The 16390-nt window shown below is 38.9% G+C and overlaps 1 protein-coding gene across 4 annotated transcripts in view; it reads left to right on the plus strand.

The window, feature by feature from the left end:
* Sytbeta (Synaptotagmin beta) overlaps positions 1-16390 on the plus strand; it is a 125903-nt gene that overhangs the window by 61486 nt on the left and 48027 nt on the right. Inside the window, exon 2 of one of the 4 annotated variants that reach the window (XM_076519671.1) lies at positions 10790-11247. The exons of 2 other annotated variants lie outside the window; for them this stretch is intronic. In XM_076519671.1, coding sequence (XP_076375786.1) covers positions 11134-11247 — 114 coding nt within the window. In that variant the 5' untranslated portion in view covers positions 10790-11133. The remainder of the gene's footprint in view (positions 1-10789; positions 11248-16390) is intronic. One more of the 4 variants, XM_076519672.1, reaches the window with a different exon arrangement.

The raw sequence follows: 16390 nt of genomic DNA on the forward strand, positions 1-16390 counted from the left end.
CACGGTGGAGTTCCAAGTATAAATTTCAACAACTTGAACATTGTCGCACATTGGATAATGTTTCGAACTAGATGAAAATTCCATTCATTGTGAAAAGTACCATGAATTTATTCGAAGTGGTTTATTGCTGTAGAATCAAACTCGTCATTGTTATGAAAAAGTTTGTCAAGATTCTCTCTGACAAGGCAAAATGATTAAAAACACTGGCAATAGAATTCTATTAGATAATGCATTAATATACACGTGTTCTTGTATTTTAAATATCCACAGATGCCAGAAGTGCACGAAATCATTTTAAAATGCATCTGATTAAATTATTAAAGGCTGAACGAATGAAGATAATAAACCAATGCCACGAATTGTTAACTTTATCTCGAATCATAGAAAGGTTAAACACTATGCTATCAGCAATCTCGTATGCACCAACCAACTATTCATACATTTCAATGGGGAGAGAGGACCGTTTATATTCTTTTCCGGACTCGCAGACGTTCTTTCTCAATGTCGTCGACTTCTGTAGCGAACTCCTCGTGAGAGCTCCTATTCTTCGCCGGAATAAAAAGCGGCATTGTCCGCGGACATATAGGTTAAACCATTAATTGTTAATCGAGTTGCTCGCGGGAGCACAGCTTCCGTGGTGGACATTAGACATTTCCTTTTACGTACCATTGTCCGGCGGGACCATTTAATGTCCAATTCGTGGGCGTTTCGTCTTTCCGTATCCTCGCGAATCGTTAATCCGTCTCGTTCGTATCGTCCTGTGAAAAATAGCATTGCGAATACAGGTTTCATTCGAATGCATAATTTATTCATTTATTATACTGCTAATGGGGTTAAGTATGAAATAATTATGAAAGGCGTTCCCGAACCTCGCCGCACGCATATATTTCTCATTGTTAATTATCATCGTGTTTGCAACAGCAACAAGAGTTGTTTATTCATCTCCCAGTTTGTGTGATTACCGTGATATTATTAATGAAACTCTATGCGATATCTGGGTCTGCATGCAAATGAGTGTTTCTATTCATTAATGTAACGATGCAATAGCATCCGGTATCCGAAAATTGAAAATTATATAACGTAAAAAGTATCATGTTTTGTGTGTTAACTTTATCGAAATTCCTGTTCTGCCAAAATGTATTTGCCAATGTAAGCCATTGATGCACGAAGACCCACGATGTATGTTATTAACATTTGTTTCTAATGAGTGTAAACAATAATCGGGTGAGAGACGCGAAAATTCGCGTGGTAATCAACGCGATAAGGAGCAACTAACACAGTTGCTGGTCGAATAATGAAGAGAGGACGGTAGGGGGGGAGGGGCTTACTTTGTCAGAGAAGGTAGCAGAGAACAAGGGCAACAATTAGTGTAAATATCGATTCCGACCCGGCGGTCTGATCGACCTAGCCACTCTCTACTCTTACGTTCCCGTAGGAAAACAATCGGCTATTGTTTGAGGTGCGTGTCTTTGATGTTTCCATTCCGTGTTAGCATTTACCGGGGAATGTATTCTTCTCGCTCGATTTCTGACAGCGGCGTTCGATCATTGATAACCTATTTTTATACACCTACGGTGTTCGCCGCGGTCTACAGGAAAATTGAAACGAATCACCGATAGTTGTACAAAGTTCTTGAAAACATGAGCACACGAGCTGAAAATATTCTCTGCAGACAATTGATACAGATAAGCTAGAATTTGTGAACTTAGTGCCATCAAATTTTGTTGGAGGAACAGCAAAATGGTGCGAAAAGATTCTTAACTCTTGTCCACTCTTCAGGAATATTAGTATTAAAAATATTTAAGATACTATTGCACCCATTTTCGCGCTTTATGCACTAAATTAACAAATGTTGTATCAGCTATAATGTTACATTTTTTGAAAATGTATCGTAGAACACTGCGAAATTAAATATTTCGCAAGATCTAAAAATAGAAAATTCATGTAATTTTATCCTGAGGAACGTACGAGGTTTCAAAATTTACAGGATGTCACAAAAATTATGGTAGATCTCTCAAAAAAAAGAACGGTTTCATTTAAAGATGAAAATTTCGATGATTATGTTACGATAAAGTGGAACGTTATGAGAAAAATCGTGATAAAGAATTGATTCAGCTCATTTGTTATGGAGTATAGTGTGTGTGTCTGACCGTTATCGACTAGTTCTACTTGCAGCGGATATTGATTATTCAAGAATGCTGCCTGCAACGCTTCCATCATGTTATTTTCTATCAGTATAGATCACATTAAGGTAGACGATATTACAGACAACATTTACGAGCACCGAGTACAAGTACAATTCGACGGTGATTATCAGACGCTATTCATTAAAGTGAAGAACTTTCAATAAAAGTAAAAGAAAGAAAGCCTACAGAATTAAACTGGAGCTTCGAGGAGTCCTTATTTTTTAAAACCACTGGAGATATCTTATTCGTTTTCAATCAACTCCATTCATTTTTCGCTCGGAAGTACTTTTTAATAATACCTTGTCCAAGAAAACACAGCTCCAGCATTTTTAAGTATTCGAACTCGAAAAGACGCGACATTGTCGGCGCGTTGACGTTAGTATAAATGGGCCTTAAAAGTGACACCCTAGATCAGAGTATCTTCTTAGAGAGAAAACACTCGCCTCATCTTCTCGAAGAAGAAGCCGAAAGCTATGAAGAGCCATCAGCTGTGTCTCCCGAAACTCGGTTACGTTCCGCAGCGGTTCGTCCAGCTAATTAAGAAATTCCATCGCGAAGTTGTTCTCGCAGCAGACACGGAGCTGCCTGCCGGGTGTCCCTCGGTTCTGGAAGTTCGGGCTATAGCTTCTCGAGATGCGAGATGTTCCAACGACTGCGAAATTTGTCTGTTCTATCGCGAAGAGTATTCGAGGTCCTCTCCTTGTAAGAAGGGTGCTCCGTTCGAGGAGAGCTTTTCTCTTGCCGCGGAGAATGAAACACGGAAAGGGGAGAATTTTCACGAGCGGGAAAAAGATTTTCCCCCGGCTGTCCTCCGCCTTTCGACGGGATCGAACGAGCCGGGATGAAAAGGAACCGAAACAGGGTCTCCTGGCTAAATCCTGCGAACTAATTGAATCCTGTCCGGCAGATCTCTGGGAAAGCGTGAGTGAGGCTCAAGGTCGGGACTCCTAATTCTCGGTAAAACTCGATTTTTGCTCGCCGAAGAAACTGAATGACGGGGCCAAGCAAACTTACGGCGTCAAATACGATTCGGACGATACTCGACACTTTATCTGTCGTCGATTACTTGACAGTCCGCTAAAAATTAGAAGACAGAAAACATCTTACTATATTGTTCCATAATGATAGCAATTTTATTCTCGCATCAAGGAGTTGTATTCGGTAATAGAACGCAATAATTTATTCTAAGATTATTATTTAAAGTAATACTCTCTCTTTGGAACTAAATTTCTGTGCTGGAAGCAATTTTGACTCATTGACTCGATACTTATCAATTTTCATTAAACCAGAACGTTTGTTATTAAACAGATTAAAATTTTAGAAACTTGTCAACAAGTTGTGTGCTGCGTTTTCAAAATTCATTTCTATTTTAATGTATTAGAACTAAGTGAATTGTACAAGGATGTTTAGAATGCAAACAAGTTAAAATACCATACGCTATGGTAAATTTTAAATTTCTAGTTTCAGTTCCGTTAATAAAATTATTTAGATTTTGTGGACATTGTAGAAGTGAATTTTCGGCACCCGAGGTGTTAATCACAGAATTATGTAAGCTTCGAATTACAGTACGATCACTATACCTACAGTATCTCCATTTCAGTGCAAAGTTTCGAATTTCTTCGAAGTACAGCAGATTGATTCAAAAGCCTTCCAGTAGACGAGAAGTATGAATTTGTCGTAAAAATAATCTGTAAAGACAATCGTAAAAATGTAAAAGTTTCGATGAATTTTTGCGCAATTATTCGATCTTTTCGGTCGCGACCATTAGTTTTTGACAAGAACGACGTGAAATCTATTTCCAATTGAAACAAATTCGAGCGCGCGTTTTTCGACTTGAGACTATAGAATAACATTTTCAACGTGCATAAGTAAACACTGATCATGGTGCTACACCGTGTGCGTCCTATCGATTATGAATGGTCATGAGAAGCGGACGGCATGGCACCGCGACGCGGCGTACAGTGTTTATAAGCCATTATCATAAGTAGAATTCATCAGCGATGCACGGTCACGAGAGCTAACAATTGGTAATCATTGGACACACGATTATGCGATGAATTCGCAGTGTAATTTAACCGGAAGTGAAGCTCGTTCTGCGAATCATTTTTTAAATAACGTAGTCGATTGTGTTTCATTTGGAGGTTTTTCATTTTTCACATGAATGCAAGTGATTCCTTCTATAATTTCTGTAAAGAGATAGAACCATATTCGATTATTATAATCATTCTTTCAAACGTTATCAATTGTTCTTCTTTGATGTACAAATCGTTCTCCAATTTAAACGTCAATAGGATAACAATATCTCTAAAATGACAGGACCATGTTTAATCTCTTTAATAACTTCTTCAAACTAGCAGTCAACTAGTTTGCTTTTTCGATGCACAAATCATTCCGCAATTTCAACATCAATACGATAATAACTTCTCTAAAGTCTCAGGACCATTTGCGATTTTTTTAACAATTTTTTTAAACGTCGTCGAACTATTGTAATTCTTTCGTGCACAAATCATTCCAGAATATCAACGTCAACACGTTAACAATTTTCCTAAAATGTCAAAACCATTTCCGATCATTTCAACCACTACTTCAAACGTCGTCAACTATTCTGCTTCTTTGCTGCACAAATCGTTCCGCATTTTTAACGCAAATGCAAGTATTTCCTTCGCTTGACACGTCAATAATTTCACCAAAGAGTCAAAACGATTTCCGATCTTTTCAACGACTCCTTCATACACCATCGTCGTCTATCGTGCTTCTATAATCCACAAATAATTTCGTGTTTTTAATACGAACGCGCATGTAATTCCCTCCCTCGGACCGTGAATAATACGGACTGTCCGTTCTCCATCGGGCGTAATAATTATGCCCGCCTGAATATCTCGGCGAAAGAGAAACTATATTACGCTTTGCTAGCACCACGCAACAAGATCTTCCTGTCGCGTGTCCTTCGTGATTTAACTATCATCCTCGCCGCGTCGTGTAGTTAAGCTAATTAAGATATTTCGTTTCAAAGACCCGCCGGCTGCATAAAGACGACTTGCGGCGTCTATCCGCGAATACTGGAGGTCTGATTACTTCGTTCGAGCAATGTTTCGAACTTACTATTACTCGCACGGTTAATGACAATTGACGCTCAGGCTGTGCATAAAAATGGATAATTTGGCAAGAGGAGATACGATTATTCGAGCTTTGCGGCTCGTTTTTATAATTGTTGACAATCGGCAACTATAAAAACGAGCCGCAAGGCTTGAATAATCGTATTTCTTCTTCCAAAATTGTCCATTTTTGTATACAATTTGAGCATCAATTAGGGAGAATTGACTGCAGAGACAACGAATGTCCGCCAACTATCCAAACGTGTTTCCTTGTTGGTTCCCAGATTCTCGTTTGATCGGAAAAATCCCGGAGCTACAGGGAAATTGACATTCGTTTTGCTTTCGTGGAAACTCGGTGGAGCTTCTTTGTGCTCGCTCGATATGCTTTTATTAGCAGACACGAACGGAAGAGTAATATTATTGTTGCAACGATACCGAACGACCGGTGAAAATTATACGATATATCGAGGGAAAACATCGTTTATACGTGCCTCGTCTGTACGAGCGAAGTTTCTGAAGTTTCTTCTTCTTCACTCTGAGAACTTTTGGACCTCCTTGAAACGCGAACGAAAGTGTACGCGAAAACGTCGTGGCAAAAGGTTCCGTACTTTGCAGAGAAATCTCATGAAACTGCAGAGAAAATTCATTTCTATTGTGGTGTACGTTCATTAGAATTTTTATGATATAAAAGGCCTAAAACAATAATATCTATGACGAACTTTAATTTAAGCGATATAGTTTGCTCATTCACTAAATAACTTTGAAATCTATTTTTGAAGATGGCGACTCAGCAATCGACATTATACATTTCACTGGACTGATAAATTTGCATTGTCGCCTCAACATTCCACTGCAACGTTTTATTGAAATGCAGAGAATCGCACGATAGTCGGGGTGTAAATTTTCTACGAGGCGTGAACAAAGCGCGACGGTTCCTTGCATGCAATGGAGGATCAATTCCTCAGCGTAATTCAATATTCCTTCGTATCTTGCTGGCGCGAAAAGAATCGCGAATATAATACACGGTACTCGACAGCTTATCGCGTTCATTGAACACATTCAATAGAATTCTAATAATTCTACTCGAGCTTCGGCTGTCACCCCTTCAACAACGGAATTCGGGAAATCCTTTTCTTCCGAGCACTGAACTCTTCGAACCTCCGTATTTTCCCCGGTCGGGTCGTTGATGAAATCTTAAAACAGTTGACATCACGTAACTGTCGAAAGAATATACTGAAATGCAGAATTATTCGCATCTGTAGTTGAAACACATCGCGTTGACAATTCTCTTAGAAGATGCAACTGTTCAAAATGCAGACTGAAGCGTATAATTATTTGCATCTGTTTTGTTGATATTTTTCTCTGAAATATGGCTTTGTGAATTCTGTTTGAAAATAGTAAAAAGAATTGATAATATGCAACTGTTGAAAATACATCCTAAAAAGCATATTTATTTGCATCTGTTTCATTTATGCATGGCTCATTTATGCATGTATCTTTGAAACATGGCTTCGTAAATCCTTTGGAAAATAGTAAAAAGAATAAATAATGTGCAATTGATGAAAATATAAATTAAAAGGCATATTTATTTGCATTTACTTCATTGGTGCAGTATTAAATACTTTTTGGTTGCAACATAGCGTCGTCAGTTTTCGTGAAAAATATTAAAATCGTTAATGATACGCGACAGTTTTTTAAATCTTTTTAAACGTTTTTATGCAGTCTAAAATGCGCAATTGCGCCCCTTTTATCGAGAGAATATTAAATAATTTATAATTAAAACTTCGCTTTGAAAATTCCGTTGGAAAATTGTGAAACGATTATTAATACTGAACACCTGTTAAAAGTGCAGACTAAGATGGATCAATTATGTACTTCTCTTCCATCGGAATGAAGTGAAATCTTTCTAATCGAAAACTTACTGTGAAAATGCAGCCTAAGATGCATAATCATTTGCACCTTCTTCAGTCAAGTAGTATAGAATCTTTTCTTAATTGAAACTGGACTTCGTCAATTCTCTCGGAAAATCGTGAGACGATTAATGTTGCACGGGTACCGAATCGTAAAGTAAAGTGCATAATTACTTGTATTCGTTTCATTCAACTATTATCGAATTATTTTCTGTTCAAACATCACCTTAACCCGAGAAAGATAACCTACGTCGCAGAGGCGCCTGCGAAGACTGTTGATTTTTGTTAATTTTTCATAGAGGTCTAGTGATTTAAGTTTAAAATTACTTAAAATATAAAAAAATATAATATAAATGCATTTTATTTTTACAATAATGCCAAACCTTTAAAATGACTAGATTAACTTAAATAAATATCCATTGTTAGTATAAAATTGACGCCTTAGAAAAGCATGCGCCTCTGAAGCGTATGGTTATCTTTTACGTACGTTGTCATATGGTTATCTTTCTAGGGTTAAAAATACGCTACGGAAAGTCGTAAAACCATTTACATTTCGCAACTATTTACCGTGTGAACCACTATGCCCAAATAGTAGCATCTTCTCCATTGGCGTAACACCGAATCTTTAGCCCAAACTTTGCCGAGGAAGTTCCCGGAGAATAATCGTAAACTCTGACTTATTGTCCCCGGCATGAGGTGAACAGCTGTTATTGGGAAATATCGCGCGGTCCTCAACAAAGTGGAATAGATGCCGTATCGAAACCTAGCTTCGGTCTTCCGAATATTTCTGCAAACGAAATTCGAGATTCTCTTTGTCGGAATCGAAGAATCAACTTCGCCCGCGGCGATTCTCTTCCGTGCTCCAGCAATGACAATAACGTTCAAGTATGTCAAATATATTCCGGGCTGAACTTGCGTGCGACCATTGTTCCGACGATGTAAAGTCAAAGTTCGCCGTCCACATTATTTATCGAAGCAACAAGCGCTACGTAACCGTGCGCAGGCATCGGGCAAAAACCTCTTGTCCGGCGAACGTAACGCGTATAAAACACGCTTTGTCCCTTTGTTTATAGCGGCGGCACGATGTTTACCGGCTTTTCCGCCCCCGGTAATTCCGTGCAATTTATTATAGCGGTTTAACAACATTCAGTTTAATGAAAATTTTAATTAAAATCTGCGGCACAGACACGCCGCAAGTATTTCGTCCTCCGTTTCGTCAATTAACCTAATTAGCTACCCGCTGGCCGATGCATTTTTAACGGTGGTTCGGGACGGGCCGACGATAGCTTGCTAAGAAACCGTGCCGACCCAAGTGCCCCGCGTTTCATTTCTCCTGGATTTCCGGCGGTATTCATCAATGGGAAATCGTCGGGACCGTCGAAGCCTCGAGTTGTCGAACGTGCATAGGAGCAACGCCGCTAACTTGTTTCGGATCGGATCCCGACACGGCTTTATCCGCGGTGTTTCCGACGGAACTTACCCACGGCATTCAGCCGAGCAGAATCGTCTTGGAACTTTGAGTCTTACCGTGTGTTCCGGTGCTCTCCGCGTCGGTCCAAATTGTTTCCCATGCACTCGACAGGTCGATCAATAAAACCGGGACATAGAGCGTCTCAACATATCTCACTGTGAGCTATTAGGATCGCCTCGATGCTGGTTTTCAACAAACGCCCCCATGACCATCTTTCTCATCCTCTCTGGACAATGTTCAATGCTTCTGTCAGCACTTTGAAACTGTTGCACTATTTTATTTCGCTGCTTGAAAATGTTGCCGATGGTCTGCAGCTTTTTATGCAGATCTGCATTTTTATAAGAAGATTGCGAATTGTATGAGTGTTTGATGGAAGCAGTAAAGAATATACAGTGGGTCACAAAAGTGTTCGTACACTTTCTGAAACGCGATAATTTTTTTTAAACTGGACTAAGTGACTCGAATTTTTTTAGGTGATAGAGGGACTAGTCTACTAGACGATGACTAAAATGCCTTTTTTAAATTTTGCTATTACTTGGGATGAAAAGACAAAATTAAAAAGCCTTGTTGTTTAACTTTTTTATCTAAGCCTATAATGAAAAATTTTAAAAATGTCTTTTGTAGATCTCGACAACTTACATGCGTGCTGAAAATTTGATCGGAATCGGTTAACCGAGAGTCGAGCTACAGGCGTTGAAGGATTTTAAAAACTACAGATTTCTTACAGTTTTTGGTCAAAATTGTGTTAAACCTGCGATTTTTACGATCTTTAATTTGTTGTAACTCATAAAAACGTGAACCGATTTCGATAAAATTTTCAACATGCATATAAGTTACCGAAATCTACGAAAGACATTTTTTAAATTTTTATCATAGACTCAGATAAAAAGAGTTAAAAAACGTGAGATTTTTTTGTCATTCCAAGTAACAGCAAAATTTAAAAAATAAGCATTTCAGTCATCGTCTGGTAAACTAGCCCCGCTATCATCTAAAAAAAAAACGCAAGTCGCTTAGTACAGTTTCAAAAAAGTTATTGCGTTCTAAAAGGTGTGCGTACACTGTATGAACTAGCAGAAGAATCGGACGGTTCTAAAACCGATTCCTGTATTCATATCTTCATAATCGACATCAGTAATTATTACACCTGCAGATTACTGTATGTATCCAAAAGAAGAAGGTATTTCTAACTAATTTCTAATTTCGAAACAAATAAACCGGGTACACGTAGTTTTATCATTCACACGCAGTCTATTATTTAGGACGGAAAGCTTCGATTTACTGTTTCAGTAAGGATGAATAAGGTGGATTTGTAACACGGTATGTTGTAATTTCAAGCATGGACACGCCCACGTATGTTACAAGTCTCTCCCCGTTCCGTTTGGAAATGTCTATCACTGCTCTAGCCATGGGAACAAATAGTAACGTGTTTGACATTTCTCCTGAAAATGTCGTGACACAGAGGCTCGACAATGAGAAAAACGAAGCGGGAGAACGTCTGCGAGTAATCATTGCGGTGACCTTAACGCTTAACCACTCAGCAGCCTGTTAGTAGGCTATTTCTAGTCTGTCAAGTGGGAGAGTAATCATTTTTATTTGGACAATGATATCGTGAATTCTCTGGAAAACGTTCGGTAGGCTAAACCTTCCTCCGAGGTACATTGCAGATAATTATGGTATCGAGGTTGACAAATTGAAAGCCCCGTTTCGAATATTACATTACGCTTGATCCGTAAAGGTTGCGCTATCCTTGGAGGAGGGATCCGCGTTACTTTAGCTGGCAAAGGGAGCATTCGCATTATTTTGGTTACCAAAGAAGGCAATCTGGTCGCTTTTCTACAATTGAAGACACGAGTGCAACAAGAACATGAGGATTTAGGCATTTATAACCGGAACGAGATAACGTGCATGAAATTTCACGTAAAGATCATTCTTCTTAACGCGCACATTTTCCTGTAGCCGAGAATTCCAAAATTGCCATAAATGCGCTAATGTCTGCAGTCTAATTGTTGCGCTCGCATTCTTCTTGCAGAAAAACCATAAATTACCGGCATTATTTCTCACTTTGGTTCTCGCTTCCAAACTCGTAAGCCAGGCCCGGTAGGTGGTGTTAACGAAGGTTGACGTCAGTCTAGGTCATAGTGTAGCGACCGAGGTCTATCACAGGAACGAGGATCTTTGGGCAGCCTGTCCACATCGAAGGTGATCAGCGTTGGAAACGAGTTAGCGCTGCTAGCGAAGGCGCCGCAGCGGAATCAGGGTCCCTGGGGACCCTGTGAGAAAGGTTCCCTTGAGAAGAGGACTTGGACACCCTCGGCAAAGTGCCGAGTAAGTTGTCCGAGGTCCTGGGCGATGTCCTGGAGCTAGCATGCGGCGGAGGAGGCGGCGCTGGAGCCGTCAGCGGGAGCGGTGGAAATGAAGCAGCCGCGAAGCCCGAGAACTCGATCGGAAATGCAGCCAGCAGGATCGGAGTTATGACCGGAGTGGCGACCATAAGGGACAAATGGGCGCAGCGGGGTCGCAGGTCGCCGCTGTCATCTGTGGCGAACACCGACAGCGCGGACAGTACCACTTCGACCAGCTCGGAGGTTAGTGAGTCCGCTAAATCGAACGATGTTCTGTTACTGATCAGGGCTAGTTATGATTGGCTCCGCTATATCAAGTAATAGTCTGTCATTGATCAGGACCAACTATGATCGAACCTGCTATATCAGACGTACTAGATCAAGCAATAGTCTGTAGTTGACCAGGCCCAACGATCATTACGTCCGCCAAATCATTTTCTATAGCCTGCCTTCTGAAAGAAAACACCTGAAATATTTTTAGCTAGATTGTGAATCTTCACGCAAATTCCTGTTTCCCTAGTCTGTTTTATAAAAAAATAGAATAAGAAAGATTCGTTAATGTCGAGGTAATATATGAATACATTGAAAATGATGGTTATCAGGCTCATTTTTGCAATGTTCCTAATCTTTATATAGTTCTTGCGTAAATCTCAAATAAAGCTAGAGAACGGCTTAGTAGATTGGATCTTAGAAATTTGGTCATGCCATAAATGCATAGAGATCCGCAATCTAGTCATAATAAAGCGGATATTTCAGGTATGTTCTTTCGAAAAGCGTATGTTTTTTTTATACAAATTCTTTACATTTTTTACGCGAAAGAGATTGCAACAAAATTAAATTGTAGTATGTACACATCAGTGATGATCTGCAACTGATATGATCATCTGTATGTGTTATATAGGCTGTCACTGAAAAATTTAGATAATACACGTATACATAAAAGAACTGAAGCATTTTTTTATGCTTGCTACATTATTTTATATTTTTTACATGAGAAAGAGTCATAGAAATTTGTCGAAAGTAGTAAATAACTACTGAGTATTTTATACAGCATTATTAATCAAAACATCGACAGCTAAATAATTAAAGCACTAATTACTAAAATTACGTCAGAACTGGTCGAAATATAATTTTTTCATACCGAACATATGGAAACAAATTAAACAAATTGAAATGGAACCTTGCAATTGCGATGTACATTTTTTACGCAGTTCGTAAAAAATTTTTGCAGCGCTTTATGAAAAAGGCTCCGTTACTACCTGCTTCACCTCCCTTCACTCGCAGAGCACACATAACTTCCTACGCAGTGCCGTAGCGAGTTCCATAGTTCCACAGGTGTACCTCGAAATTCAAATGTATCGCATTTGAACAGCATTTGTTCAATATTTTCATCGAAAATATTCTTTCTTCTCGCCACGAGTAATTTATTTCTCTCTGAGTCAGAGGTAACACACAGACAAGATGTCGGAACGCCTTGACTTTGAAGCCGTTAATTTATGGAAGATTAAAGGAAATGTAACGAATGTTTTCCTTGATCATTAACGACAGATTTGATGTTTCATTCCCGGACAAATATTAATTTCGTACAGTTCGCCGAACGTATGCTCGTACATTTTCTGCGAATAATATGCATCGTCCGTGTCGCATAAATATTTTAAACGTGTATCGAACAATCGAACAACCGCACCGCGCCTCCCAGATTACATAATCCAAAAGCACGGAATTAAAAAGTTGCTTGACAATTCATGTTTAATAATCGACAGTCTTCTTACGTTCGACAAAGTGATTGCGTTATTAAACTGCCTCGACAATGGTGCTTAATGACTATTTATTTATACATTCGCGAAAAAAAGAATATTCGCAATTACTGCCGCAGGAAATTGCTACTTCACTTTGTAATTTTAATTAAAGTCTCATTTACGAGAGCGACAATAATTCGAAATTATTTTTAATTTTCGAAAAATACTCTATTTACACTTCTCTACATTTTATTCGGTTTTAAACGTCAAGTTGCATCAAACTTTAAGCAAAGAGGCAGTATTGTCCGGAGACCGCGATTCCAATGAATTTATCTGTCGTCACATTAGTGCATAATTTGTTTCAACATTCTGTGTCCAAATATCGAATGATGTCCGCATTCACTGTCGGCTACCTCGAACCGTACAATTTCCTGGTGGATAAAAATTGAGAATCATGCAAGTGATTCCGGAAAAAAGAGGGAAAAACATGGAACTATTTTATTACGTTTTTCCCGATAACAAGCTTCGGATCGAGTAGCAACGAGCACTGGCTCCATCATAATTTGTCAAACACATGTAGAACAGCGTTTTTCCTTCGGTTGTGAATGTTTCCCACAATGGGATACACACGCTCTATCCGTCGACCACTAATGATGGAAACGGAATCGAGAATTGCTCCCGCGAGTCTTGAACCACAGAGTGCACCTTTACTTATACCGAATCGGAGACCATAGGATAACGAGCAAGTAACGAGAAACCAGCAGCGGAAATTGTGAAGTAACAGTTTTTTCTCTCGAATGAGGCAAAACGTTTTCCCAAAAGAGTTAATCAATTATTCATTTGACCTTTTACGGTGAACCGAGAGAATGTAAATTAGCATCGTGCCAACGTTCGGTGTCCTTCTTGTTATCAAATAATGGTTGAGAAATTTCGATGAGGCAGCACCCGAAAATGCAGTATCAATGCAGTATCGGTGATTTCTGGAAAAAGTTCCATCGATTTTTCATAAGGTAATTTTCTGGATTCCCTGGAGTATGTGGGGAGAAATACAAACACCAATACGAAACAAATCACGTCGAAACACGTAACGAATTGATCGACATAAAGTGCAAACGTTGCAAAATGCATAGGTTCGGACGCAGACGCACTCAAACAACGCGCAACTCGATTCGTGTTCGTACGGTGAAGATTATTTGTTAATAGAAAAACCGCGATAAATATTAAAACAGATAGGATAGCATTCAAACAGATAGGATCCGGAAACAAAGATGATTCTGAATGACGAAAAATTATAAAGAAACTCATCTGAGTTTGAATAATAAATCGTTACAAATATTTTGATCTAAAACGTAGCAATTTTCTAAAAATTTTAATCAAATCACAAATAGAATCGATTATTTGAAACTTTGCTTGAGTCTACATTTACCTTTAGCTTACTACTCAAACCTTTTCAGTTCTGTTGGCTTCTGTGATAATAATTATTTGGACCGCACATTTTATGTATTTTCAACAAAAATGAATAGGTCAAACAATAAATGCGACAAAGGAATTGAAGGATACTAATTATATTTCTTAACCCTCGAACGGCAGACCACCGTGACAAAAATATTATTTGAGTATGCTTAGGATCACGTATAATTTTGCTTATCAATTTTCTTCAACATAATTCTCAAGACACTTTTTCTATACGAGTTAGTTTTCCAATAGATCTTAATGAAACTAATTAAAATTCATTTTTATTGAAAAAATTGAATGTTATTAGGATTTTTTTAATACAAAAGGGTTAAGCTAATATTTCCTTAACGTATTAACTGTCAGAAACTAAACAAGTAAGAATAAATATTAAAATAAGAATTGATACTCTGCGTTCTCAAGTGAACTCAAGTCGTCACTGTCCGAGTGCTAAAATTATAGAGCAAGACACTAATTTAATTTGTAAAATTTTTATTTTCGAACTGATAATTATTGTCTGCTAATGATTTTTGTTGAAAAATCAAATGTCCAGTTCCAAGAGGTGTTCCGAGAGGATTTTTGAACAGATGCAGCTTCCTAGGCAAGATCAACGTCGTTGGAAATCTAAATGCACTTGTTGCATTGATCTTACCGCGGCTGTTGCATTTGCATATCGCACGTGCGCTTTCGGCGCCGAGAACAGAGGACCATCTATCGATGGCCACTGCACTCCCGGCCGTGTTTAAAGGTAAACTAATACCGTCGTTGTTCCGAATCCACCGATAGACGTTCGGTCATTTGATTTTATTGTGTTCGAACCGCTATCCGTCGCATTCATGCTTGCTTCCCGTTCTGCATCGCGATATCGAATCACGGAATTTCGCGTTCCGCGGTTCACGCGTGTACTGTCGTCAATATCTCAGTCAGATGGAAATGTTGCAAACATGACAATGCAACAACGCCGCAATTCTATGCACTTTCCTGTGCCTTCCATGGGACATCCTTTCGAAATTTGCTCGTATGCAGGGTGCGGAGAAAATTGTGTCTCTCTCTCTCTCTCTCTCTCTCTCTCTCTCTATATATATATATATATATATATATATATATATATATATATATATTTAGCTGCTTTAGAAATAGGGACACTTCAATTTATAATATTCTATATATTTTACCAGTTTAACAAAACATATTAATCGCAAAACTGGACAATAAAATTTACATTAAATGTTCAAAAGCTGTTTCTGCTTCAATACATCTTCGAAGCCTTTTTCGAAAATTATTAATGATTGACGCGCACTCGGTTATTGTATTTTCGTTCCACGCATTTTGTGACGCCAGTTTTAACTGAATTCGTCGACTTGAATGATTGATGGAAGGTCTTTTACCTTCAATAATTCAATCATTGTAAAATTAATAAATTAATAATCATTGTATTTTTATTTTATTTTTACAATGAGAAAGCTATTGATTATTAATGGAGGATACTTTCTCTCATTTCTGATTGTTATGAATTGGCCTAACAACATAAGAATTTGCTTACAGCAGGATTATGTTAGATATAGCTTATGACATAACAGCTTATGATACAGAATGCCATAACATTTTGTTCACCGTTCTTGGACATTCAGCGCGTACGTTATCGATCAGAAATTATGTTCGGACCGCGATCGCCATTTATTCCACGGCGCGCAACCATGCGAAAAACAGATTGATCTCCGCGGAAGATTCGAGGGTATCGATTCTTGAATTCCTTAGCTGGAATACACAATTTCATCGCTCCGTATCGACTTGGGAATCAAGCAGTGCGAGTCACGCGCTCCACGAACAGGTCATGGGATGCATAAATGATGTACAGGGGGATGTTTCTCCGTTGACTGGATCGAGGACGATTCGAGATTCCGCGAGAAATTCCTCTCTTTCTTCCACGTGGTTGTTTGAACGTCGATTCCGGCCGATAGGTATCCTCTTCACGGTCCAGTTCGAAAGTGTTTGCAAATGAAATCTATTTCTCGTTAGTTTTCCGTGCCGGCCCAGCGGTTCGCCGGCAGCTGCGTCCCTCGGCAACTCTTGTCATCGAGCGAAATTGAAAAGCAATTCGATATTTTAATGGAGTCAAACAGTGAGTCTTAATAGCTGTTTGAGACACGCGCGGCCAAGTTACTGAGACGGGGTATTTCAACGGGCAGGAGAAA

The sequence above is a fragment of the Megalopta genalis genome, chromosome 3, assembly GCF_051020955.1.
Source record: "Megalopta genalis isolate 19385.01 chromosome 3, iyMegGena1_principal, whole genome shotgun sequence".
Classification (NCBI taxonomy): domain Eukaryota; kingdom Metazoa; phylum Arthropoda; class Insecta; order Hymenoptera; family Halictidae; genus Megalopta; species Megalopta genalis.